We start from the raw sequence: 27,767 nt of genomic DNA, 5'->3' as shown, positions 1-27,767 counted from the left end.
GAGATGAACTGAGGAGTCTCTGCTCTCACTCCTCGCTCGGTAGACTATCCTACAACATGGACCTCCCGAATTTTCTGCTGTTACTTGCGGTGAGCACCTTCACAATAAAAGGTAGGTTAAGAATATACGCTCTTAATTTACTTCCACAACCGGAAGTATCTTCTTTTTTTTTAAAGCCAGAGTATCTTTTTTTTTCGTTTGATGTTTGTAACTTGCCTGACCAGCTCTGGATTGATTTACTAGCTGGAGTTGTGCCTAACACCGAATTTTTGGTCATATTATCGTTCTGTAATGTTTATTACTTCACAAGTGCATGTAAATAGTAACTTCTACATGTAAATAGTAACTACTAGAATGTTGACAATTTGTCTTCGTTATTTTAGTCTCCTAGCACTCCTCTTACAAAACCCTTTTCAGGCTTTTCAGTTGGACTGTGGTTCCAGACTAAACAGACCCCTAAACAGACACCCCAACATCTTTCAGTCTTTACAAAAGACTGAAAGATGTTGGCTAACTGTGAGTAAAAGTGAATGGCAAAATTAGCATATCCATTTAACCTAACTGCCGCAGTCGTTAGCGCATCTTGGCTTTGTGCTTTCTATGATTGTGTTCAGCGGGAAACGGTTTTCTGTCCAACTTTAAAGCTGTTTGATGTTTTGTAGGAATGTATTAACTAGAAAACAAGATACTATTTGTCAAGAAATTATAATAAGTTCAATGTTTTGTCATGTGGACTGGCAGTGCAGCTTGTAATGTGTGACTGATTTGCAGCACTTGCAGCTTTTACTGTTGCAATGTGTTTAGCTTCAAGTGGAGACAGTGCATGGTCAGTTTTTGTTGATGCACACAAGGAAAATAACATGGCGTGATATGCATTTGTATTGTTTTGCTGCACTGGGACACAGTAAAAGTGACTGTAAGATTTCTGAGGAGAGGGGTGGTATATTCTGTGTGTGTGTGTGTGTGTGTGTGTGACACAGAGAGAGAGAGAGATTGGCACAAACAGACAGAGGTCTAAGAGCACCCCGAGAGGCACACAAAGTTGGGACAATGAACAGCGGTTTGAACTGTAATGAGCTGTGTTGAAAACAGAGTAACACTGTTCCTGTTGTGCCTTTCACCAAATATATTTCCTTTGCATTCAATGTACAGATCCATAAATCAATCTCATTTCCTGTGCTTGATTTAGAACCACGTATCACAAGCCACGCAATGCAAATTTGAAAGCAACTGATTAAACAATGTAAGGCACATTGATAATCTTCAGAATGAAATCTTAACGACATGCAGTTTTCCATCAGTTTAACTAAGATATAGGCCTACACTATGGAATATTTTATAAAGGTGAAACTTGAATCTGTAAACATTAACCATTGTATCTGTTAGCTGAAGCTTGCATTTGTGCATTGAAGTTTGTGTCTGAACATCTGTAGACATGCGCACCCAAGTTTGCATCTGACAGCTCAGTTGTGTAAACCGTTGTTATCTGCCTGCAATCTCTCATTTGCAAGTATATTTATTTTGACACAGGCTTGCAAAGTCTGTGTACCGATGGAAACTGAGTTCAAAAGAAGCTCTGATCTCTGGAAACTCAGGAATCTCTGTAAATCACAAAAAGTTGCCGCACATTATCAGCCAGACATCAGAGGGAAAAGGGGAAAATATTGTGTTCGTAAGATACGACAAATGTTTGACAATAATCAATGGAAAAGTAAAGTTCTGAATTTATGTTGTTACACAGATGTCAGTGAATTTGTCCCTCAAGAAACACTCCGCTCCGGTGGTACCTGAAGATTAATTTGTTCGGTTCCCGCGGGAACACAGAAGTGAGTTGAAAGCCTACTGAATGCAGGACTTGCAAGACTTTTAAGACATGCAAGACAGACTTACCGGCAGAGAACAAAATGTTCATGTCTGCAAAACTACTTTTACTGATTCCAAACTTTGCAGAACTACAATCACAGATACAAAACCCTGTTTTCAAGTAAAAATGTTTAAACATATATAACTTATATAATATTCCCCAGATTCAGGCTCTTCAGAGTGCACTTTACAGGTGCTAATTAACTGAGCCATCCCCTTAGAGTGATGTATAGAGTGACAGATGGAGAGAATGATCTAAGTGTGTGTACGTACGCACATCTAAATGTCCGCGCACATGTCTTGGGCACTTTAGGCTCTTGTCCATCTCTCTCTCTGTTCAAATTGATTAAGGGAAGGAAAAGCTTTGCGTCTCCCTTTTATGGCTCTTTCAGCAACATACTGGCAGCATTTGGAATTGCTCCCCACGTGGTCTGAAGGCCTGTAATGTACTGGGATCTATCACAGAAACATCTCAGGAGAATAACACTTCCTGATGTCATGTTGTTTCTCTTCATAGTGAAATTTGATTATGGTGGGATTGGGAGGGGATTCAGCGAGGACAAAGACAAGCTTTCAGCGGGTTTTCAGTCGTTTTTCCTCAAAGAACCGGATGTGACAGGGAGAGGAGGAAGGCAGAGATGTCCAGAGACAATAAGCCTCTCTGCCAAATCATTGGGATAATGTGCTTCTCATAGGTGGTTTAGGATAATTGGGCTTTAGCCATTAGTAAAGTGAATACGTGCTGCCAAAAACGCTCTATAACCCCTAAGGGAAGACGAGAGTGTGTTAAAATGAGGGACAGGTCTGATTTGAGATTGCACAGTAAGATGAATCAAGTCCAGCTTTTGTATTTGGATGATTGCAAAGACTGGGCAGCAAGTGTTTCACCACCCAAGGCTGTGTTAGAGTAGTCTTCTTTGGCTTAAAGGCTTCAACGCTTTAAATAACTAAAAAAGACTTTGCCAAACGTTAAAAAAACATCCAAAATTTTAAAGGTGAGAGGTGTTAGTGCAGACATGTGTAACATCCCACATGGTTCAGGTTCATCAGCAGCACTTTGCGTCAGACAGCCTCTGACAAGAGTGTCGAGTTACAGGGTGTGAGGTGTAAGGTCAAGCCGGATTGGTTCTGGATACCTGCAAGATGAGCGAAGCAGAGAAGAAGGAAATGGATTATAAGTGGGAAGAGGCGTTGGAATGATCTAGAAACTTTGGCAGGGAGTGGGTGATCAGGACGTAGGAGGAGAGGTTGGCTGAGAGAGAATTTAGCCTTGACCCTTAGCCTCATCGATGAGCTCACTGTAGGTAAATGTATAGTTCCAACAAAGTGCAATTTGGCCCTGTTAGTCAGCCCATCACTTTGTTCCAGACGGGAACAATCTCAACAACTGTCGGATAGATTACTCTGCAGTTCAGGAGTTCAGAATGAAATATATTTAAACAAACATTTATGCAGTGTCTGTGAAACTTGCTGAAGATATTCAAGATCCAAGTGAATAAACTCAAAGTACTTTCCTTATAGCACCATCATTAGGTAAATTACTTTGTCCAACGCTTGTTTTATGTCATGTACCTGCAAAACAAATTAAATTTCCATCAGCCTCAGACCTCAGATGTTCTTTTTTTGGCAGACGTTAGCATCCTTACAGGCTAAAAGAATCCTGAATTCATATGCATAATGTGAAAAAGAATTAAAAATATAATATATATTATTGTTCAGAAATCAACATGGTAACTATACCTGGACAGTGGCTAACAATTACAACCTTATACTATATTACAACCTTACGCTATACAACCTTATACTATATTTCATTTGACAATTTAGCCAAAACGTTGATGTTCAAACTTGTTTGTCAGCCATGTTGCAGCTTAATATGAATTGAACTCTGTCAACTCGGTAATCTTGGACTTTCCCCGTTGTTGTTCCAACTTGAGGGAGCGTTCACATGAGTTTTCCCAGTCAGACACCAAATTCTTTTTTCAGCCCTGGTTGTCGGTGCCCAGGCATTTTTCCAAATACCTTTGTCTGTGTATTTTAAACTATTGGCTGGGAAAGAAATGTCATCAGTTATATAAAGTCATTGAGTTGTGAGCAGTCTCAGGCAGCCAGTAGGGTCAGTTTATATAAAAACAAGACTAGGTCAAAAGCTATTATGTGGCTGACAGCATCAGGTCAGTGTGCGCTTTTGTGGGCAATGTGTTACAAGGACTGTCCTTATGAGGCTGATGACAACGTGTTTGAAAGCAGGTGCGTGCTGTGGACATAGCTGAGGACGAGCAGCCCCGCCTACTCTCCGAACAAAGTATCCAGAGCCGTATAGACAGAGAGTCGCGTCAGTGGAGGTCCAACATGCTCCATGATCCACCATTACAACTCTCTCTCTCTACGGCTGTGAAAGTACCGTCAGTCAGTCAGTCACATACAGACCCATGTGCAGGGCTGACCCCGGCCGTCAGTCAAATATTGCTCTTACTGTGAGATGGCTGAGTAAATGGTAGGTTGGCAGTGAAATAAAAAATGAACTGGCAATAGATGTAACTAACAAGAAAGAAGAAAGACTGATAACTGTCCAGGTCTCTCTGTCTTCTGCAGAATCTCTTCAAGGGGCAAACCAGCGCAAACTGTACAAAGACCTGATGGAGTCTTACAACCCGCTGGTGAGACCCGTGGACAATGATTCTCAGACTCTCACCGTGGACTTTGGCCTCACTCTAATGCAGATCATGGATGTGGTGAGTATGCACATAAACAGCTCAAGGTGGTTTTATGACGACTCACGCTTAAGTTATCATCAATTATTTTTAAGATATAACTCACTCCTCACTTCACAGCTAAGATCAATTCCATCCTTGAGAATATTCACATTTTCCTATTTGGGTAGAGTCAGGACTCGCATTTCATTATAACTGATCAAGTGTTCAAATGTATGGGAGCCCTAAGTGGACATGCATCCATACATACAGATTCATTTATCTTGTTATCTTCAGATTGCAAAGCTTGTTTTCTCGTGATAATTGGATTACTTTAGATAAGAGATAAATACGTCGAGATGTGGAGAAAACAACCGGAAATTACTGGTTATCACAGGAAAACTGTAAATAAAATGTATGGATGCATGTCTGCCCAGGGCTTCCAGACAAACGATCTGTCATGGACATGAATATATTTACATTTACCTCTGGGTTTATACGTCTTAATGTTATAAATTAAAAGTGTAATTGATGTAGAACACTTTAGCACTTTAGCACTTTATGGAAGCTCACTGGGCTTTTAAAACCATCTGTAAATGAATATATTGAACATAAGGTAATACAAAATCCTTCTGTGTTGATACTTCTTTTTTTGGTACTAAAAAGTTATAACTACTTAATGGTCTTTTATTTTCACTGACACAGCCTAAAAGGTGAAGCCAATATTGAGGTTTAAATGTTTTGAGTGGCATGATTCATCCTTTATGAAGCTCAAAAGGAGAAAACAATAGATCCATACACCAAAATAACTGATTGATAATATTTATAAATATCACAATTTTCTTACAGGATGAGAAGAATCAAGTTTTGACAACCAACATTTGGCTGCAGCTGGTAAGACTTTCCCTTTGAAAACCTAAGTACAGTCCCAGAAAAGCTAAGCTGCGCACTCTTATTGTTAAATTAACACACATGCTCTTTTATGCCTATTACATTTGAACAATAATTACATCCATCGATTGTTTTCGAGGCTAAGCTAATCCGCTGCTCACTGTATCTTCTTTTTAACAGTACAGATATGAGATTTAATGTTTCTCTGAGTTTTAATGTATACTTATTATCTTCTAAATCTAGTTTATTGGTACCCAGTCTGCCTCTTCATCTTCCATATCGCCTGTTTTCCTCCTTGCAGTAAGATCCAAATGTATGATCACAGATGTTTTATCGCAGCCTGTCCATCGTGTGGCTCCCTGCTGCTGCACCGTCAGCTCGCTGTATCAAGGCCGTTTGGTCTGTTTTAAATCACCCTGTAGATTCACAGCAGCAGCCCCACTCAATCTTTCTCACTCCACATCTCGCAACATCGACTCCAGCACTCAAACACAAGATAAGGCAGACAGCATCCATAACATCTATCATCTGTTAGCGTCAAATAGCATGTGCTAGCTTAGTCCGGATTTGTAGATACATTTTATGATTACACATTTACTCAAATTTGCTTCGAAGTAGTTCTTTGAACGTTTTAGTAACCGGTCAAAATATATACCATCCTTGTTTTACCTGTCTTGGATTCCTTCAGATTTGCATATGAGCAAAGGAGAGGCACAGATGTTGCAGTGGCCTTTGTCTCGCATTGTCTCCCACAACATCTGGAGACCCCGCTAGAAACTCTGCCAGACTTATCAATTTAACCTCAGACTTTGACGCAATCAAAGGACAATAACCTGGACTTCAATCAGAATACCATGGAGATTTCCAAGTGTACCATCAGAGACTTACAGCTATATACATAAACTTAAACACCAGCCTCTTGGGCCCCGCTTTAGCTCAGCAGTTTAATCGGCGATCACGTACAGAGGCTACAGTCCTCGATGCGGCAGCCCGGGTTCAATTCCTTCCCTCGGCCCTTTGCCACGTATAATCCCAATTCTCTCTTCCCCCATTTCTGCCACTGTCCTCTCTCTAAAATAAAGCCATAAAAAGCCCAAAAAGAATCTTAAAAAGAAAACAAATAAACACCGGTCTGTTAGACCACATCTTCTTCTCCTGACATTTGCCTACAGTTGCCAGTAAGAACAAACTCTTTAAAAGAACTCCTCGGGTCAGTAAACTCATCAGTATTCCAACCTCCAAGTTATAAAATGCGTTGCCTTCCTTGATCAGCGAAGCGCTCATATGATATACGACCCTGACCATCCCCTCTGTCAGTACTTAACCCCCTTTCTTCTGGACAGAGATAGTAAAAGCTTTCTTTCTGCAGACATAAGCGCTTTGAAAATCCAGTCTGTGTGTAGACTGTCCGTCCGTGTTTGTGTCTCTCCCTTTAAGTCCTGTCTTTTGTATTATTCTGGACATTTCTGTATTACTTTGACTATGAAAAAGAATTTCCTCTTTGAGGATAAATAAGCGACAGTATCCATCTGTCAGTTGTCGCATTTCAGAGCATAATGACACAGTGTTTCCAATAGTGCAGAAAATGCCCAGCTGGGAGAAAATGCTAGCCAGTGCTGTTTTCTCTGTCTTGTACATACAGTAGATAGCTGATGCACTGAATAGGACCATTTCAATACAGTGTATTCAGATAAACAAAGCTATAGTAGCCGTTTTAACAGTCGGCCTGCAACATAAATGGATATTTTCATAATATCTTTAGCTTGACTTTTTCTGCTGTTGCCATCTTGGTGTTTTTTTTGTAGCCAGAAGTGACCATATTCGGATGAGAGGGTGGAGCTAGAGAGGAGCATGGTGTTGGCAAAAGCTGAGTTTGTAGTTAATAGCTTAGTTAATAGTAGTTAGTTAGTTAGTATCCATATTTATTTGATCATTTGATTTTCAATGGGATGCTATTTTTGCCTAGTGAAAACAGCGCTGTTGCCTCACAGCTGGAAGGTTCCTAGCTCGAGTCCCGGTTCGGACAAAGAGGGCCTGTCTGCGTGGAGTTTGCATGTTCTCCCCCTGCATGTGTGGGTTCCCTCCGGGTACTCCGGCTTCCTCCCACAGTCCAAAGACATGCTCTTCAGGTTAATTGGTGACTCTAAATTGCCTGTAGGTGTGGAGCCGTGTACCGCAACATCTACAAGAAAGATAAATATGCTGTACACAACAAATCAATCAACAGATCAATAAGACTGTTATCACCAGAAGTGATCTGCTTGTACTTTTATTTACAAACAGGCTTGTTTGGTTCATTGGTGACTCTAAATTGCCCGTAGGTGTGAGTGTGAGCGTGACAGGTTGTCTGTCTCTGTGTGTCAGCCCTGTGATTGACTAGCGGTCAGTCCAGGGTGTACTCCGCCTCTCGCAGGATATACGGTGTAGAAAATGGATGGATGGATGGAAAAAACAGGCGGCCAACAAAATGTCCATAACGTAATAATAAACAGCAGAATACTTTTGATTTTATGTCACAAGGCAGAAAGTTAAACAGGGCGTTTTTTCAGGTCACTGTGGTTGCACTTGTCAATGCCATGCCCTGAAGTATACCCTGCTTTATCTTGTACTTTATCATAAACACGATCATGATTTAAAAATGAAAGTTATGCAGCATTGAAGAAGACTTAAAACCAGCAGTTAAGACCATAAACTAATTAGGAAAATATTATTGACCTAACCTACACTCTTGTCTGTTAAATATAAGGCTACAACCACCACCTGATTAGCTTAGCTTAGTTTAGCGTAAAGGATGGAAATAGCAAAACAGCTAGCCTGATTCTGTCTAAAAGGTGAATACATACAGAAAATTGATTAAAATTTGATTAAATTGATTAAAAAGAAAAAAGAGCTGCAAGCAGCTGAGGATGACATGACACTGAATTTACCATGTGAGCCCCCCTCAGTACGACCCCCGCCCCTCGACATGTTTTTCACTCACTCTTTATTAGTGAATGACCTTTAATTCCTTCATGCTGGCTCAGGCCGATTTTTGAATACCATCACGGTTCGGATTAATCAAAAATGAACACATCTGATTAGAATATCCTCTTAAAAAGCAATTTGATGACAGTGTAAAATGTCAAGATATACTGTATGTTAGTCAGATCAGCCATCAGTACATGTTTGCTGAGCTGGAAATCACCTAAAATCATAATATGCACACATCAGCTGAGGGCCTGATGTTTGGTCTAATATGGCGCTTTTTATTTAAGACTTTTATCTGAGTCATTGTTCTTGTCACGTTTGGCCTAATATATTCGGCATCCTCTGACTTCTCCTGAAGTGCTGAAGTGCAATCAACACGTTTGCTTTTTTTTATTTTTCCAAAGCGAAATGTCAAAACAGCTGGATGGATCACTATGACATTTCCAGCAAGCATTCATTTTCCCTTCATGATGAATTTTAATAACTTTAATGATCCCTTGACTTTTATTTTAGTAGTTTATTAGTGCATGCAAAACTGTCATTCCCAGCAGCCTCGGTTGTATTGTCTGTTTAGTGCTAATTCCAAATGATAGCATGCTATAATACTAAATTTAGAACAACATATCTATAACAACATATCAGCTTAATATCATCATAAAACTGCCAGTGTGGCTGTAGACTCTTGGTCTTGTTGATGACACACTGAATAAAGCCTTTTAATACACAGTGAGATTATCATTTGGTTTGAGAACAAGAACAACAATCTGTGGCTGATTTATATTTTATTTGACACTTTTGGAATACAATCTTATTCAGTGCATTACACTTCATGCTGTCTGAACTGCAAAAAAAGATGTTCCTTGGAAATCTAAAGATCGTATTCCTCCCCAGATGCCACCGAAACCTGGCACAGAGTTTAAACTCAATTCTTGCAGCATGTCAGTGCATAATGTTTCCTACAGCTGCTGTCACATACATTTATTGTTCCCATTATAGTAACTGTCACTGCCACTAAAAACATGCTTTAGTGTTAAATCAGGGTCTATACACCATAGGAAACACAGAGTCCCTTACAGGTTTAAAGGAGATGTTAAAGATATTTGATGTTTGTGTTTCCCACAGCACTGGATTGATCATTACCTCCAGTGGGATCCAGCAGACTATCCTGGTGTGACCAATGTGAGATTTCCCGACCACCTCATTTGGAAGCCAGACATCCTGCTGTATAACAGGTAGGCATTGTAAGGACAGATCTGCTGCACTGTAATTGGATATGCATGGTCTCACACTCAGCATTCATACAGTGTCCTCGGCACAGTGTAATAGGAGGATCTCGGAGGGATGATGATTTTTGGAGTTTAAAAAAAACGAGTTCGCTTCAAGGACACATTAGAGAGATGTTAGACTTAGAGGAGTGACAAGTTTTGATATGAGGCCTCATGCTTAAAAACACACCACTTCAAACAGATTCATTCTTATGTGGCATGTTCAATAATCATAAGCATAATCAATTATGAGGACTGTAGCCTGTGCACATGGGACGCGCTATTTAACCGCTGCGTTAAAGAGTTTTATCTGGAAATAACTGTTTGACGTAAGAATTGAATGACTCATTCATTTTGATTTTAAATAATCAACTGAATTTAACTTAAAACAATTGATCAAAAAAGTAGAATACTTTGATAAAACAATCATCTTGAGCACCTCCCTGTTTTTAGGGTATGCTTTGCATGCCTCCTTTCTCGGGTCTCCTAAGGGCCTGTGTCCACTACCAGCGTTTTTTTTGTGCTAGCAGCATTTATTTTCTACACAAAATGAATGCAGTTTAGCTTTTCAGCGCTCAGCATCCTAAGCGCAAAAACGCCCTCAGCATCAGAGGTTTTTTGTTGCTGTGCTCACAGCGCTCTCAGTTGAAAATAGTTCAACTTTTGGAACACTGCCGCGCTCGTCAATGTCACTTCTCCCTCTGCGACCAATCAAATCAAGAAGGGGCGGGACTTACGATATCTGCTTTGTCACCGACAATGGTTGTTTATCTCATGCACACAGACTTGCTTTTTATGTTTTATTATTTTTTGGGCCATTTTGGCCTTTATACATAGGACAGCCAAAGAGAGACAGGAAATATGGGGCAGAGCAAAGGGCCAAGGGCGGGAGTGGAACCTGCTGCCACTGCGACAAGGACTATAGCCTCTGTATATGGGAAGCCTGCTCTACCCACTGAGCTAAACCAGCGCCCCAGACTAACATTTTCAAGGGTACAATTTCCAGGTCTAGACATGCTGCTAATGCCAGGACACGATTTCTTTCCATCGTTTTTACATTGTTTTCTTTTTTAAATTCCCTTGAACAGACTTACCTGTCACTAACAAGGGAAGCGGAAGTGCTTTCGTTACCTAGCAACAGTAAGCGCCGGTGAGAAGCTCTGAAATTGAGGTCGTGGCCACTGCCAGCGCAAAAAACACTATTAGTGGACACAGGCCCTAATTCTACTTACACTGCTAATTATATTTTTCCATATGCTGATTGATGATGCCGCACTTACAGCCCTCTATCAGGAAGTGCTTTAGGCTCCTGTCTGACTTTTTTAAATGAAACTTATTTGCAAATGATGATTGGTCACACAGGTGCGGCTATTCACGATCAGGTGGCATACATCCATTTGAAATAAGCAATTTATAACAAGCTTGATGAATCTGTGTTGAAACCCTGCTACGTAAGAGACTCCAGATAAGAGAAAGTAATTGCTATTGCATGAGGTCCATTGCATCATTTTTGCATTAAGGTCAATCTTTCACTGTTGAAAAGGAAGGCTCTTAAATTGTCAGTCCAGTCAGCACTCAAGTTTAAACAAAAATCTAGTCATTACTTTACGGTTTAGCCTCATTTAGACCCATCTTTTATGTCTTAGCTGCAAATATGCCGACTTATAGGACACAACATTTGGACACAAGGTTCTACAGTTTTATAGACATTAGGGCATATGGCTGCATACAATGATTGCACAGAGGCATAAGCAAGCACGAGCTACTGTACTTAATAATAATAAACAAAACACCAATGAATTAGAACATCCATCCATTATCTATACCGCTTGTCCTGTCCAGGGTTACTGGAACGGCTGGAGGCTGTCTCGGATGATTGGGCGAGAGGTGAGGTACACTGACTGATCGCCAGTCAATCACAGGGCTGACACACAGAGACAGACAACCTTTCACACTCACATTCACACCTACGGGGCATTTTTAGAGTCACTCATGATCCTAACAAGCGTGTCTTTGGACTGTGGGAGGAAGCCGGAGAACCCACGAATGCACGGAGGGAACACGGTCCACTTCGTCCGAACTGGGGATTCGTTCAGGGAACCTTCTAGTTGTGAGTCGACAGCGCTAACCACCCCTCCACCATGCAGCCCTTTCACCAGAACATAGCAGAATTAAATGAATATATTCAGGTGGCTACATGTCAGAACATACTGGGATATTCAGGCTTCTGCTCCTTTTCTTATGTGGTCTGTAAAGCATCAGGTCCCATGTTGTTACAGGATTTGTTCAGGATATCAGGCAAAGCAGGAAATGAAAGATGGATAACCCCTGTTGTTGCACAAAACAAACATAAACCTCATAAGCATAAGTAACCTGGTTTTCAGGCAGGTACATTACAATTCAAGGTTAGTGGTGCTCTGTAGTTTAAGTATATGCTGTGCAGTCTAGAGGAGCACTTTGTAGTAATAAATCATTTAGACAAATGAATAAACTCATGTGAAAAGATGGTAGACGGAGGATTTTATTATACGTCCCTAATGGAAAATGCCTTAGATGTAACCATTAATCAATCTTTAAAAGAAAGATCTGAACAAATCACATTAGGTGCCCTCTACTCTCCCGACTAATGAGGGGGAAAGCATTGTACTCCATTTGTCTTTGTCCCTCTGAATAAAGCTTTAATATGAGAGTCTTTGAACGCTGCAGCAAGTTAAGTTTTCTCTTTTTCAAGGCAACTCTTTAAACTTCAGCTCAACCATGCTTCAGTCCCTGGGGAGTTCATCTAGAGGAAGTGCATTGTGGGAAGCAGGGGAGATTGAGGGTAACCACTGAATAAGCCTCTCCTGGGAAATGTTGCATCAGTGTGACTCCTCTGTGTGTGTGTGTACCTGCCGCGGCAATAATGAGATGGTGAAATATTTGTGTTTTCCCTCCACATCTGTTTCTGTGTTTGCGTTTCATCCAAATTTATGATGCATCCTTATGATTCATAGACTGTTTCAATGTACGCATATATTAAGCTGTTTTCTATGGAGCACTAAATACTGATGCAGCTGAATTTTGTCCACAGTGCAGATGAAAGATTTGATGCGACTTTCCACACCAACATTGTGGTCAACTCCTCAGGGGCCTGCTCCTACATACCACCAGGTAAGAGTCATCATCTCAGTAGGGCCTCACATGTTAGACCGAAACCACATTAACTCTTAATTTCTAGGGACAGGCTGGGACATGGATTTTAGGGGATGGCAAGTGTTCTGGTTTCCGTTTGTAGTACGCTTGTAGTCTGAGTAATATGACCAATCACGTATCAGCAGGCTGTGGTGTATGCAGGAGAAACAGTCCGTGTGGAGAGCAAAAGCAGGCGGAAAGTAATGTGCCAAAATGCCATCCCAACTCCCATCAGCGTGATCTGATAATGATTTAGCTTCTTATTAATCTCTATAAACACACATCTGCATGCAAACAGCTAACAATCCGTTCTAGATCTAAAATTCAACTTGAGGTAAATTCCCTTGTCGCTGTCCCACGAAAGCCGTTCAGCGTTCAGATTTCCCGACTTCCTCAAATGCATCAGAAATGATCGATCCGACCTCTCGTCAACAAACGAGCATTTTAAAAGTAGTTTTCTTCTCCTCTCGACGACAGACCTTACAAAGCTTCATTTTGACTTTTTACTAATCTACATCATGATGTTTAAATTTTGGCAAAGGTAAGACGAGTTACTTAAAGTAAATCACAAGAGAAACTGTTTATTTTTCTGTAAACAATGCAGCACCCGGAAAAGGGAGTCTTGACTGGAGGTCGTTTATCGCTCACCGCTAGCTACACGCCCCGGCATGTTCACCGTTGTCCCCAGAGGCTATATCACCATCAGACTACAGCCGATGGGAGTGGTCTCTTAATTTTTTCCGGACATGTTCGTCTACTCTGTGTGTTGCTCCACACATTCAATCAAACTGCCTCATTTCAAATTTTATTTACTTAAAGGATAACTTTGGGATTTTTAACTTAGACCCTATTTTCCCCAACATTACACATTATAAAACAAGACATAAAAAATCAAAGTGAAGATAAAATATAAAAAGACACTTATAAAATGTAAGAATTGAGGTTACAGTGCAGATATAAATAATTAAAATAGTTATTAAAATTGACTAATATAATTAAATAAAAGGCAGCTGTGAACAGGTGAGGCTTCAGCCTGGAGTGTTTCAGCCGACCTGCGATTTTCTCGGAGTTTGTTCCAGATATACGGAGCATAAAAACTGAACGCTGTGTCTCCATGTTTGGTTCTGACTCTGGGGACAGAAAGCAGACCTGGCCCCGAAGGACCTGAGGGGTCTGGATGTTTCGTACTGTGTCAGTAGATCACAAATGTATTTTGGCCTGAGATCATTCAGCTCTTTGTAAACCAGCAGTAGTATTTTGAAATCTCCATGACTACACAGATTTCTGGCTTGGTCAGTGGTTTTCAACACTAATGACTGAAGCTGCGTGCTGACTTCTAATCGCTCCTTTTTAGCTCCAAAAACAACTACCTCAGTTTGGTCCTTGTTGATCTGAAGAAAATTATGGCACAGCCACTCACTGATTTGGTCAATGCTTTTAACTAGTGCTCGTATGGGGCCTTGGTCCCCTGGTGACATTGTGATGTAGATCTGTGTGTCGTCTGCATAGTTACGGTAACTAATTTAGTTGTTTTCCATAATCTGAGCCAGTGGAAGCATGTAGATGTTAAACAGAAGAGGCCCAAGAAGAAGAAACATATAAACTACAAACGAAACTACTTTCCATTTATATTCTGGTGTGCTCCTGCTCCTCAGTACCACCGCTACAAACACACTGTCTGCACTTTTCCTTGAAGTTCATCCCAGTTCAGCGTGACTGTTTTCCTTTGATGAAAAAGAAAGTATTTACAATACGTTTGAATAATACATTGACATTATTTTGACTGAAAAAAGAAAGACTAAAATATTTCTTTAATAATTTAATTTTTTCTTTAATTCATTGATTGGCCACCAGTCTGAGTGGTATTGAAAAGGATTTTCCAATCCCAAGAGGAGGGGACACAAAGAACCCACTGATGTGCAGGGAAAGCTTCTCCATATACATTTAACATGATTGACCATTTTGACTAAATGAAGACATGAATCTGTCTTGTTTTGTGTCTCTATTATGTTTTTATGATGCGTATTTATGGCTATCTATGATCCCAGCCTCAAACTGTTTTTTCCAATAACTTTGCACCCCAGTGCTGGCCCTGCAATTAAATTTTCCCTTTTATAGTGTGCATCAAAGCATTTCCATATTTAACATAAGTGAAGAGCATTGCATTTCTGCAGACAATAAATGATGCTGACATATAATACTGCAGATACTATCAGACCACAATCAATAGCTGGGAGTCTTTTGATTCTAGATTAATATAAACTGAATTTGTTTGCACAAGGAGGATTGTGTTTGTTTAACAAACACACACAGATGAAATGTGTGGACTGTTTTTTTATTTTTTAAAAAGCAGTGTTCGACCATTATGTCTCATAGACGTGATGAGCTGTATAAACATTATGCTGTGTGTTCTTTTGGGTATTTCCACGAAGGGTTTGAGAGGAACCAGCAGTTGCTGCTGCTTAGTTTTACTTAATGAATTTACTCCAAAAAGCCAAAACAAAATCCAACAGGTTTGTTTTCCCTTTAACCTTCTTCTTTCATTTAATCGTCATTTTAGCTTCAGAGCTGTATTTTATTGTGTTTGTTTGTTAGTTTTTGTTGATGTATATTGATTTGTGGTTTGTTTTTTTTTGCGTTTTTTGAGAAACATATTCACTTTTTAAGGAGTTTGCTGAGTAGATTGACACCACTCTCGTGTCTATGCACTTCATATGATGCTACAGCCAGATGTGGTTTAGATTAGCCTAGCCTAAAAACTGAAAACATGGACAACAGTCTAACTCTGTCCGAAGATAAAAAAAGCATATCCCTGCTAGAACCATTGATGAACACATTATATCATGTTTGTTAACTCTGTATAAAAAGAAAAAACTGTTAAAACAACCAGGAGCGCCACAGGGCCGTGTCCTCAGCCCCCTCCTGTATTCCCTCTACACATGTGACTGCGTGGCAACACAGGCTTCAAACACCATCGTGAAGATTGTGTAAGACACAGAAGTTGTAGGGCTGATTACTCAGGGTGACGAGACTGGCCTACTATCTGTAGGTGGTAGATGACCACATGGAACAGTCATGCCAGGGCAACCACCTCTCCCTAAACATCTCCAAGACTAAGGAGGTCATTGTGGATTACAGGAGGAGAGGAGGCATTCACCCCCCAGTCACCATCAACGGCACAGCGCTGGAGTTAGTGGACAGATTCAAATACTTGGGGGTAAACCTTCACAAGGACTTTACTGTGGCTATTAAAAAAGCCCAACAAAGACTGTACAGCCTCAGGCGTGTGACGATATTTAGCCTAAGGTCCCAAATCCTCAGGGACTTCTACCGGGGCACCACAGAGAGCCTCCTGACAGGATGCTTCACCACCTGGCAAGGCAGCTGCACCAGCTGGGACCGTAAGGCGCTGGAGAGGGTGATCACTGGGTGTGAGCTGAGGGTCATCGAGGACTCATGACATCCGCACAACAGCCTGTTCTCCCTGCTGCCCTCAGGTCGCAGGTACAGGTCCCTAAAAGCACACACCAGCAGACTGAGGGACAGCTTTTTCTACCAGGGCATACGACTTTCAAATAAATATTTTTTACCTTTTTTAAACGGATCCTCTCAGTAAGAATTTCACACGATTGTTCTTGTGAAACTGGAGTGACGATAAACTTGAAACTTGTTGTCTAACTGGGGGATACAAACAGTGACCTGTCGTTTTTGTACAGTTCAAACAAACAAATTATGACATGGTAATTAGCGAGATTTATAGGTACTAGTATGTAAGTCTTTTATTTTTATACAACACCACAATGTTTAAATCGAGCTAGCTTGTTCCCCCTGCTTCCAGTTTTTATGCTTTGCCGGGTTCACCAACTACTGGCTGTGGTTTCATATGTAAGGACCCTTTATAAGAGCTGAACTGTTGCTACAATCTCTGTATGTTTTAAAAGGGTCCTAACCCATTTACAGTAATAAACACATGGCTCCATCCCTGTCACACTCAGACGCTTTGAAAGTGATGCACTCTTCCTGATCAAACCCCTACTGACCCACTGCTGCCCCACTGGGTGGTCTGAAATGATCTATGACACTTAGTGTAAAACCATCAACCCATTTGTACACACACATGCACACACGTACACACACAGGGAGGCAGGAGCTTTCTGTCACAGCTGGTGATTACTGCTCTCTCTGGCAGGCTCTTCTTCCCCCCTTTTTTCTCCCCGACATCATGCTCAAGCGCTGGCTCCAGCATCTTAATCAATACTGGTGTAAATAGCTCCATCATTGAATTTCTCGTGGATTGATTGCCTCTGTCGCAAAGAAATTGCCTCTTAACTTTGTTCCAAATGAACCCTCGATGAATGCCATACTGGCTCAAAATAGTCGTTCTCTGCTGGAACGCAACACATTTGCATTAAATGAGAAAAACCGTATGCAGATATGACGAAGATGGCTGTTCTAAATCATCTGAATTTCCTGACTCGTCTTTGCCGCTTAAGGTCACTGCAGTAAATAAGATTCAGTCTATTTGCCTGCTCTCTGTTCATTCCCCGGTTTATCATCTTCATGGCTCTGAGAGAGAGAGGGGGGACCTTGTTGACTGCCGACGTCTCGTATCTTTCTTAAAATGGATGGAAATTAGTTCAGTGCCTGCCTCTGTGAAGGATTACCGGCCACTTTCATCTCATTGTCATATTGGATTTTTTACTCTCATAAGGATGGATGGCACATGGACAACATATCTTGTTGGAGGAAAAACCTCTTTCTGCCTCTCTGGCTGTCATTTCTCTTCCTCAGCCTCCCTCTGCGTCCTTTTTTTCCCAGAATAATTGAATATGCTCTTTATCAGAGCTCCAAATATCACGCCATCCTTCTCTGTCTGTCTCTCCTGTGGAGAGCCGTCTGTAATCCGCCTTGGATCTTTTCTTGTTTCCAGGGATCTTCAAGAGCACCTGCTACATCGACGTGCGCTGGTTCCCCTTTGATGTGCAGAGATGTGACCTGAAGTTTGGCTCCTGGACTTATGGGGGGTGGTCCCTGGACTTAAAGATGTTGGAGGCAGACACCTCCGGCTACACCTCAAATGGAGAGTGGGATCTTGTTGGTAAGTTGGACTGGATGTAGTGAAGTAGAGAGGATTGATATTCATAGTTATGGATTATTATTCATTTGGAAAGGGGAAGTAAACAACAGCACGCCAAAGCAAACCACCGTTTCTTTAGCTGTAGCGCCCCCTTCTGCTCAAAAGATGAAAGAAAGGAAGAAGGAAGATTTATAGATATATAGATAGATATGTAGATAATAGATAAATAATAGATGTATAGATAATACATAGATAAAAGGAATTCGGCTGCAGTCCGTCATTTCAGCTGCCGTTGTGGCGTTCCAGCGCTTTGCATTGTGGGATACAGTAGGCGAGGCAGACTGGTCCGATGCACACTGTAGATTTTTTCCAAATCACTACATCTGTGTACTTTTAGCGTACTGTAAAGTTAGCTTTTGTTTGCACACGACATGCTACATTTTGGCCAAATCAGCACATACTGCTAGTGCTGTATGCAAGGGTGTTCAGGTGTTCTGAATACTGTTAATTAAAGTTTCAGCAACATTACCCCAGAATCACTTGTGCAACCAAAGCAACACTCAACACACTCGTATCACATTGGTTGCATGAACAGAAACATACAAAGTAGCTGGGCTGCTATAACACAAAGTAGCAGGAGAGCAGGAAATGTTTGAAATGTCTAACCCAGTCAAGTTGATTAAATGAGCAAAGAAAATCTGTTGCTGCTAATTTCTGGTTACAAAAAAATGCAGATTGTAGAACTATTATATAAAAGCAATATCAAACCAGAGGTCGTGCTTTTATTCTGAATGTCAGCACAGCTGTGATTATTATCAGCACTCAGCCCTGCAGCATTGTGCCGATGACCGAATCACAGCTGTGCTCATATTCAGAACAACAGCTTGACCTTGCGTGTGATTCTGCTTCAGTGCATCACAAATGTTGTTGCTCTATGCCGATGATATGATAATATCCCCGTAAGTTTCCCTTCATTTACCAGAAAAGATCGTGTATTCTTTTGTCCCGCAGAGGTTCCTGGACGGAGGAACGAGCGTTCCTACGACTGCTGTGACGAGACGTACCCTGACGTCACCTTCACTGTGGTGATGCGCAGACGGACACTCTACTACGGCCTCAACCTGCTCATCCCCTGTGTCCTGATCTCCACTCTAGCCCTGCTCGTCTTCCTCCTGCCTGCTGACTCCGGAGAGAAGATCTCACTGGGTTAATAACACACACACACACACACACACAGACAAACACAAACACAAGTTTATTATAAGTAACATTGTAGTCACATTACAGGGAATTTATGTTGCTTTTATGTGGGTGTCCAATCAGTGTTGATGGTAAATGTATCCAATTGAACCAATTAATTTGTCCTTCCATGCTACGCTGACTGATAAAGCTGACTGGTGCTGATGCAGAGGTATATATGCAGCGTGTAAATGTTCCAGGGAACATTGTGTGCAGGCAGCTGCAGCCTTGACCTCAGTCCACTTTGTACTTCAGCCCTATACTCATCTCAAAAGAATATGGCGGAATATAAGAGAGACCCGAAATACTGTAATATGTAGCCTTGACCATAAAATCCTTCGCAGTCATATTTTTGGATCCCATTTTGCTGCTAACCTGTGTAGCCATTTTGCAACACAAGTGAAGGCAGTGACTAAAAAATAAAGCTGCAGTAGCCTTTAGTTTGTTCTCTTCCACCACCAAGGACTCCCTCCACATCAATTTAAGGCACTGGTACTAAGGGGAACAGCAGTTTTTGCAGCTGCGTCGAGCTGTGCCCCAGAGATGCAAAGAACTTAAGCAACAACTGCAGCTGTTTTTCTTGTTATACTTAGACAAAGAAAAAGTTGAAAAAATGAACATTTCCCCTTTAGTGCAATGCATTACTCTGTGGATATACTAAACATGTCATTGATTCTTTAACAACTTCTGTTCAATCTCCTGTCACTAATTATTGTCTTAGTAGTCAGAGTTACCAGAAAATCATCAGCGCCTAGACACACTGATGCAAACCTGTGTAACTGTCCTGTTGTCCAATGAATGCCACCTTTTTTCCCTCACACACGGGGTAAATATGACTTTAGTTTGTCTCATATTTATGGATTTCTCTGTGTACTGTATGAAGCAGGTAGAAAAAGCTCCATTATAGCTTGTATACAGAAGATCAGAGGACCTGTGAGACATCCTTCCACCAAAGCTCTACAACATTTATTTCGCTTGATCTGGATTTGGATCAAAATTTCATAGACATCCCAGAGTACACACACATTCATGTGCGTGCACCAGTTCATGAGAAAATTGTTCCAAAATACCCCGTCTGTCAGCAATCTGCACTAAAGATGTCAGGTGTTCTGAGATATTAAGTTTAGTAACAATAAAGTGAAACAAGCTGTAAACATGACCTCCATGGTGGAGGTAATACTTTAGGCCGATACAACACTATCTCAATGTATAGCCTCTAAATGTTCCTTAGAGTCCATACACAAGCAACTTGATACAATACAATGTAAAGCAATGAAACGTGGTCTCAAGGGGTCAGTGTTAGGAGAGAGTAGGGTTTTGTTTTACATCAGATTTGGGTAACTTTTCATATAATAATAATTATACATCAATTCAAATTTATAATAGCAACCTGAACCAAACAAAGAACCTGGGCACAAATTGTTCCCTTGCAGCAGCTGCTGTGGGCATAAAAAACAGGCAAGTTAGGACATAAATATACATCATAAAAACAAAGAATTAAAGTATAACTAGCAGAATGAAAGAGACTGGAGATAGGACCAATCTACATTATCAACAAATCACTTCGTTTAGTTTACTGGTTTATTTGACATGGGCAGTGCAAAATACACCTGTTGGGCCAGAGTTAGCTATATAGCTAGTTTAAATCTGTGGTCCCTGGGCAGGCAGATCTAAAAACACACATTACAATACAAACAATTCACAAACAGTGTATGACATAAAAACAACATACATTGCAAATATACCTTTCCTTCTCTCCATGTTGGAGGACGGTTCCATACAAAGGTTAAAATCAGTGATCACATGACTGGTTTGCACAGACTCTGATATGAGAGAGAACTGAGTTCCACCGTTCTGTTGCTCTTACTGAAAATCCTGATTGTCAGGCAGGTTTCTTTCATTTAGCTGAACAGTCCTCTCTTGCTGATGCCCTGGTCTCTCTGGTATTGTTCAGAGTGACACACATTGTGTTTAAGTGGTGGGGGTGCATAATTGTGAATTCATTAACACATCAGACACATGTCTGCAAAACAAAGAAAACTGTCAAAGGTCAATAAATTATACTTTTGATTGATATTACAATGGTGGTAGCTCTTAGCAACTCCTCTGTGTTGAAGGACTATTTTCTGTACGTTAATCCATCCATCTATATATTTTCACTCATTCAAGTGCAGTATTTTCTTCTGTTGTTAGCTGCATCATCATAAGTAGAGGTTTTTCTCTTTCTGTTTACCACCTCTGGGTCCCTCAGCAGCAGTGGTTTGAGTACAAAACATCCCTCTATATATTCACCAGCCCTGTAAGATGGTTTCACTTCTACATTGAGTTGTGAGGACTGTCTTTCTGCACCTAAATGACCTGCAGTGCACCTCTAACTCGACTTTTCGTCTAAACAAACTGACACCACAGTCACACACACGGTATTCCCAGATTGTGAAACCTCATTGGAATGTCACATCTGTGCTCTCAACACAGAGGAGCTGCTCGGATCCTGTTGTACCCCATGTGCTTAAGACTTGACCTGTGTTAAGTCAAGTGGCCCCTTAAATAGTTCCAGATGTCGACACTTCTTTAAAATTCTACCTTAGTGAGGTGACAGTTGTTATTTAAATGCATTTACTTCTTACATTTTTAAGCCTTTAAGATAAGCCTTTTATTGTCCCAGAATTATGTCACTAAAACCCTGCTTGCAACTGCATTTGATAATTTCATATTCAAGTATTTACAGGCTTACCTGGACAGACCTCTGCCCTGTGCTGTTATATGTAATACAGTTGACAGAGTAAAGCAGAAAACAAACGAGATCACAATCAAATTAAATCTTTTAAAGCCCACCGAGAACCATCCTTTCTCTTACTCTTCAATTTCTCATCATAAATTTATATCGTTTATCTCCGGGGTAATGAGTCATTCTTTGAGAAACAATGTTTCTTCATTGAAGCACTTCCTCTGTGGCCTTGTGAAGAAATCTGATCATCAGCTCTGAGTGGCTGACTTAACTATCAGCGGACTGCGAAAAAGGTTTCATCTTATCTCAGTTGTCACAGCTGACTTGAATGTTTGAGCCCATTTCATGCATAAATTACACAGACTGGGCGTAGACAGTATCTGTGAGTGGGTGATGATGGAGGTATGTGTGTGTTTGTGTGTGTGTACTGTATGTGGGAGTGGGCGGTGGAAGTGGGGGCTTTGATTTATGCAGTTTGTGCCTTCCGCAAATCATTAGGGTCCTGTGCTGCAGCTGGATTCCTTCATTAGCCAAACAGAGCTTTAGAGCCAGATGTGTGAGCGTGAATGAGTGTGTGTGTGTGTGTGTGTGTGTGTGTGTGTGTGTGTGCGTGTGTGTGTCCTTCTGATGTTTTCATATCTCAAAGACAGATGAGAACAACAAAACTTGTGTGAAGTATAATAGGAAGTGTGTGTGTGTGTGTACAGATCTGCAGTATATAAAGACATTATATCATCCTCGCTTCATGCTGACAAGCTTATATGAGAATGCTGAACATTTATTCAGAAATGTGTTTTCATGGCAGCTTTTATTCCCAAGTTTAATCTAAATGAAAATGTGCTGTCCTGAAAATTATGATTATAGAACGACTCAACAGGAACATTACAGTGTTTGAACCTTTTTCTCACATCTATATGTTTATATCAGTGTTCTTAAAGGAGCAGTACGCCCCTAGAAAGAAGCTGTGGAGAAAGTTGTACAAACAGCTCGTGATTTCGCCCATTCTACATTCCTACAACACCCAGCATGCATTGCACCCCACCCTCTGAAAGGAACGGCCCAGCGAAAGATGCTGGAGTGAAATACTACCGTTTCGCTGCAGGCAATGGCTCAGAGCGGCACAGAATCTGAAATACAACGAGAATATACCGGTGGATGGTCTAAAAAATCTTCAGGTCTGCAGTCTACATTTCAAACCTGACGATTTTGAGCGGGACATGACATCGGAGGCGGGCGTCCTAGATTGAGGAAGTGTAGTTTAGCGAGCTCCCTGGCCTCCGCCAGATGACGGTTTTCCAGGCCCCATTAGAGAAGCGTCCTCTAAAGGCACAGAGCGAAATTGCATTTTTTTCCTACCATAAAGACATTAGCTCCCCATTGTAGCATGATAGGACTGAGGTTAAAAATCGGCAAACTGGCCCTTTACGGGTTGTCAGCATTACTGTGTTTATGTTTCATAAAATGTCTTTCATTTGCTCATTTCCCCCAAATCACAAAGCAAAAATACATTTTCCCATGAACTCTATGGAGCGAGGAAAGTGACTTTTATTTCTGGCACTGAAAACAGAAATTACATTGTAAACAGAACCTGACCTGCAGAAGAAAACACTGGATATGACAAACAGGCAGGATTGGCAGTTATTATTTTATTCTAATTTGTAACATTTTTTTTCTTTGTGATGCGTTTTTTTCAGCCATCTTCAGGTTTTATTCGGTGTCAGTGGTTTTCACTTTAATTTCTCAGAATCAGCTTTATTGGCCAAACATGTGTACAAGGAATACAAGGAATTTGACTCTGGTCTACAGGGCTCTCTATGTACAGTAAAAAAAACAATAAGAAAGGAGATGAAGATAAATATAACAGCTATGCCTACACATGATGTACATGGTTCAGCAATCTTTACAGTGGAAAAAAATACAGTATGTACAGATGCATAGTTTTGTGTTGATACAGTGCAATATTTGCATATTGGATATCAGGATGTATTTATGAATTTATGAATGAATTATAAGGATACAAATTTACTGGCACCTAGGACGTTTGTGTCGCAGGGTTATTGCACATGAATTGTTCCTAACACTCTCATCCGATTAGTTCAACCAATTAATTTAAGTTCTACAACATCTACAAGCATATTAATGACCTACAGAGGCTTATATTTCTAGCTCCGTCCACCAGTCAGTTTAGAACTAAAGAAGCCAATCGGATGAGAGGTGAAACGTCTTCAAGAACTTCAACCAAGTCCAGTTGCTTTTTGGAGTAAGGTTCAAATTAAAATGACCTGGATGAAAGAGAACCTTCACAGACATCTTACATGTAATCTGCAGTCTGAATGTACACAACAGAACTGAGTACAATGTACTGAAAATGTCGAAAAGTCAGGGTATAGTTTTTGCATACCAGTGTATATATACATTTTTTTGACTGCTTCTTTTTGTCATATAACATTCAGTTATGCAGACTTAATTAAACATAGAGGCCGGCCATAACTGTGTGATTTGAATGCTTTGCTTTTGTTGCACTTAATAGTTTTATATTAAAAATAAAGCTAACTGAGTTTCTCTCTCCCTCCCAGGCATCACAGTCCTGCTCTCCCTGACTGTCTTCATGCTCCTAGTTGCAGAGATTATGCCCGCCACATCAGACTCGGTGCCTTTAATAGGTAAGCTGGGCTGAAGAAAGAAGATGTCGTTCCGGGTGTCAACTTCTATCAGTGAGGGAGGAGGCACGGGAGAAAATGTGTGTAGTCATTTTTCATCAGGGTGAAGCTAAGTTTAAGTAGCCCTCAAATATTATGTCTTTATTCAGAGATCAAAGAGTTATAAGTTAGAGGCTGGGAGGAGGTTGGGCTCTCTGCGGCTGTGAGTTTCCCCTTCTCCTTTTTCTGAAATCTTTTATCCCTCCTCTTGTGATATTATCTGCAAATGTTTTACTGCAAGACTAAACTTCCATCCTCTCTTGATGTCGTCTCTATTTCTTCCTCACCCAGCTGAGTACTTTGCCACTACAATGGTCATTGTTGGTCTCTCCGTGATTGCTACCGTTCTGGTCTTGCAATATCACCACCACGACCCTGATGGAGGCAAGATGCCGAAGTGGGTGAGTGTAATTTCAGACTACACCATTACCTCAGACTTCGACTGTGATTGTATCATCACTTGCCTCTAGCAACAAAATAAAACTATGGTGTACTTCGTGATAGCCTGTGTTTGCTTTGATTATGCTGCTTTTGTTTCTGTTTGTTGTTACAGTCAATGTTTTCCCTTGTGTAAGGCCATGTCCCCAAGTTTCTTAAAGGGGCCATATCTTTTAAATGGATATTCTCATATTTTGCGTGGGTTTCACATTTTTGGGTGTTTATTTTTCACAGTGCAAAAGTGAAAACCAGAATGACATGTTTAAAAAGGTCGCCTCTGAAATGGGCCGTTCAGAACAGCTGCAGGGTTCTACATAGAACCTTGCTTTCGCTGAAATTGACCAATCATCATTCACTGTCATTCACTGTCATTCACCTCAGGCTGCTTTCTTGCACTAGCTTGTAGTCAAGTCGTTGTCAAGATTTCAACTTACCATTCTGACACGTCCTGGCGATTCTGGCTCGTTCATATAAGGCTGAATAACTGATCCTGGAGCAGCCATGTTTTCTACAACTTTGGAGTGACCGTGCGGCCACTACAACACGGTCACTCCAAATACTGTCAGCCAATTGTGGCTAAGGTCTGACCTTTGAATTACAAAAAGGCTTGTTTGTTTTAGGTGGAAGGAGAGGCTCTGAAAAATAATTTAATTGAAATATGTATAAACATTTTTTAAAATGAAACAAACTTCACCAACGTGATTCAAAAACACATGAGAATAATCGGAAATTGATTGCATAGCTAAAATATGTCAGAAACAGAAGTGGACTGAGAGGTCATCAAAACAGCACCAGAAAATGCTTGTGCTTTAAATGTTCCAAAGTGAGCTAGCCAGTTTGTTTGTTCTTATATTGTTGAGCAAATATATGCAATGGCAACCTGCAGACCAATCAGAACCTATTTCCTTCGCAATGATTTAATCAGCTTTCTAGGATTGTTCAGTTTGGAAAGAGTTAAGATGACAAACGGAGCATGTCTTTTGCTGCAAGCATTATTAATTTCCTCATGTCAAAGTTTGTTTTAAAAGTTAATAATTATTGTGTTATCCCACAGACACGTGTGATCCTGCTGAACTGGTGTGCCTGGTTCCTGCGCATGAAGCGCCCAGGTGAGGAGCGAGTGCGTTCAGCCTGTCAGGCTCCACGGAGCAGCCTGACAAGCATGGAGCTCAACGCCAGCGCCTCAGCCTCCCAATCCACCAACGGAAACATGCTTTACGTCGGCCTCCGCGGCCTGGAGAGCCTTCCTTACTCTACAGCCACCACCTCGCCTGACTCCGGGGTCCTCTGTGGACGACTGGTCGCACGAGCAGGTGAGGAGGAGATCCTTCTCCCCACGGCCCACGCCTCCTCGGTGGCCACCGTGGAACCAGAGCTGGCCAAAATCCTGGAAGAGGTGCGTTTTATTGCCAAGCGCTTCCGTAACCAAGACGAGGACGAGTCCGTGTGCAATGAGTGGAAATTTGCTGCCTCTGTCATTGACAGGCTTTGTCTCATGGCTTTCTCAATCTTCACCATCCTCTGCACCATCGGGATCCTCATGTCAGCACCCAACTTTGTGGAGGCCATTTCCAAAGACTTTTTTAATTGAGGATTTTTATCAGAAAATAAATGCATCACAAAAATAAAAGCTTTTATCACAATGTAACCATTTGTAAACAGATGGGTCAGTAATTTGGGTTCAGTTAAGTCTGCAAGTATGGGTCTCTTACATTACCAAATTTTGAATCCGGGTTAAATGTGATACATAATGAATGTATACCTTACATGATGGTCGTGGAGATGACCAGCTTTTTGTTTTTATAAACACAATCTAACAGAATACCAGAGCAAACATCTAGAACAATCTTAATTTGAAAACAACTATTATTAATACCACATTGTATAGTGGTGTAATTAATTAATAATTACCTAATCTAACAAGGATGCAAGTGGGGTTTGTTGTGTTATGTGTGTTATCGTTTATTCCAATATATCTATGTTCCCTTTACACAACATAATAGCTACAGTATCTTGTATCGAAATGTATTTGTTGTATCACATACATACCCATGTATCCAAGTAGTTCTGTGATGTTGTGAATCTTCTATTAATAGCAATTATTGTTGATGATCATCATAATCATAAACATAACCAAACACCTTAATTTAACATGTTCTCACTTTGTTTTCCTTTTTGTTTTGTACTTATATTGTAGCATAATATCATGAGTAAAGCATCACTGTGAAGTCATATTGGTTTTTATGTACAATGTTTTTGTTTCCGTCCGATAACATTTGTTTAGCAAATAAATGTATTTTTTCTATTTGAAAATGTGACAGCATATAAAAATGTTTTCATGCAGACCTTTGCAGACATCTGTTTTGTTTGTAAGTAAACTGCTGCTCCATCCAGAGTTCTTACTTGGACTACAAACGATAACCTTAACCCTTTGTGCTAGTCAGTGCATATTGAATAAGACAGCACAAACAGATTACACTTGCTGACATGCTTCAAGCGAAACCCTGAAACCATTATGAGTGGATAATACACAAGTACAAGTGTGTTGGGGAAGAGTCACCACTTTGCCTGCATCTTATTTTGTTGTAGTTAAAGAAAAAATGCAAGATAGTTGTTGTTCAAACTTCCCAAATGCTTTAATTAAAAGCTTGTCTCTTATCAGACAATCTTATCGGATTATTTAAATTTTACTGCAACCAGTAACACAAAATATAGCCTCGAGCAAGAATGTATTCT

At 40.7% G+C, this 27,767-nt stretch overlaps 1 protein-coding gene across 1 annotated transcript; it reads left to right on the top strand.

The window, feature by feature from the left end:
• The first annotated feature begins 52 nt into the window (after positions 1-52).
• LOC138590036 (neuronal acetylcholine receptor subunit alpha-7-like) lies at positions 53-27,294 on the top strand. The gene is made up of 10 exons (XM_069660568.1): positions 53-111; positions 4,459-4,598; positions 5,406-5,450; positions 9,537-9,646; positions 12,750-12,829; positions 17,781-17,948; positions 18,939-19,133; positions 24,471-24,557; positions 24,885-24,994; positions 26,086-27,294. The coding sequence occupies exons 1-10, from the start codon at positions 57-59 to the stop codon at positions 26,620-26,622; spliced, it is 1,527 nt and encodes a 508-aa protein (XP_069516669.1). The 5' UTR covers positions 53-56; the 3' UTR covers positions 26,623-27,294.
• Positions 27,295-27,767: the final 473 nt, after the last annotated feature.

The sequence above is a fragment of the Semicossyphus pulcher genome, unplaced genomic scaffold (assembly GCF_022749685.1).
Source record: "Semicossyphus pulcher isolate SPU_LCO1_2020_fin unplaced genomic scaffold, fSemPul1.0.p SCAF_1, whole genome shotgun sequence".
NCBI lineage: Eukaryota > Metazoa > Chordata > Actinopteri > Labriformes > Labridae > Semicossyphus > Semicossyphus pulcher.
The sequence above is the reverse complement of the archived record's forward strand: the minus strand, read 5'-3'. Positions and strand labels throughout refer to the sequence as shown.

Bases quoted from the DNA above. Each gene is read 5' to 3' on its own strand.
- LOC138590036 (XM_069660568.1), top strand. From the start codon at position 57: ATGGACCTCCCGAATTTTCTGCTGTTACTTGCGGTGAGCACCTTCACA. The intron at 112-4,458 runs GTAGGTTAAGAA...TGTCTTCTGCAG, and splicing joins GAGCACCTTCACAATAAAAG to AATCTCTTCAAGGGGCAAAC. The intron at 17,949-18,938 runs GTAAGTTGGACT...TTTGTCCCGCAG, and splicing joins TGGAGAGTGGGATCTTGTTG to AGGTTCCTGGACGGAGGAAC.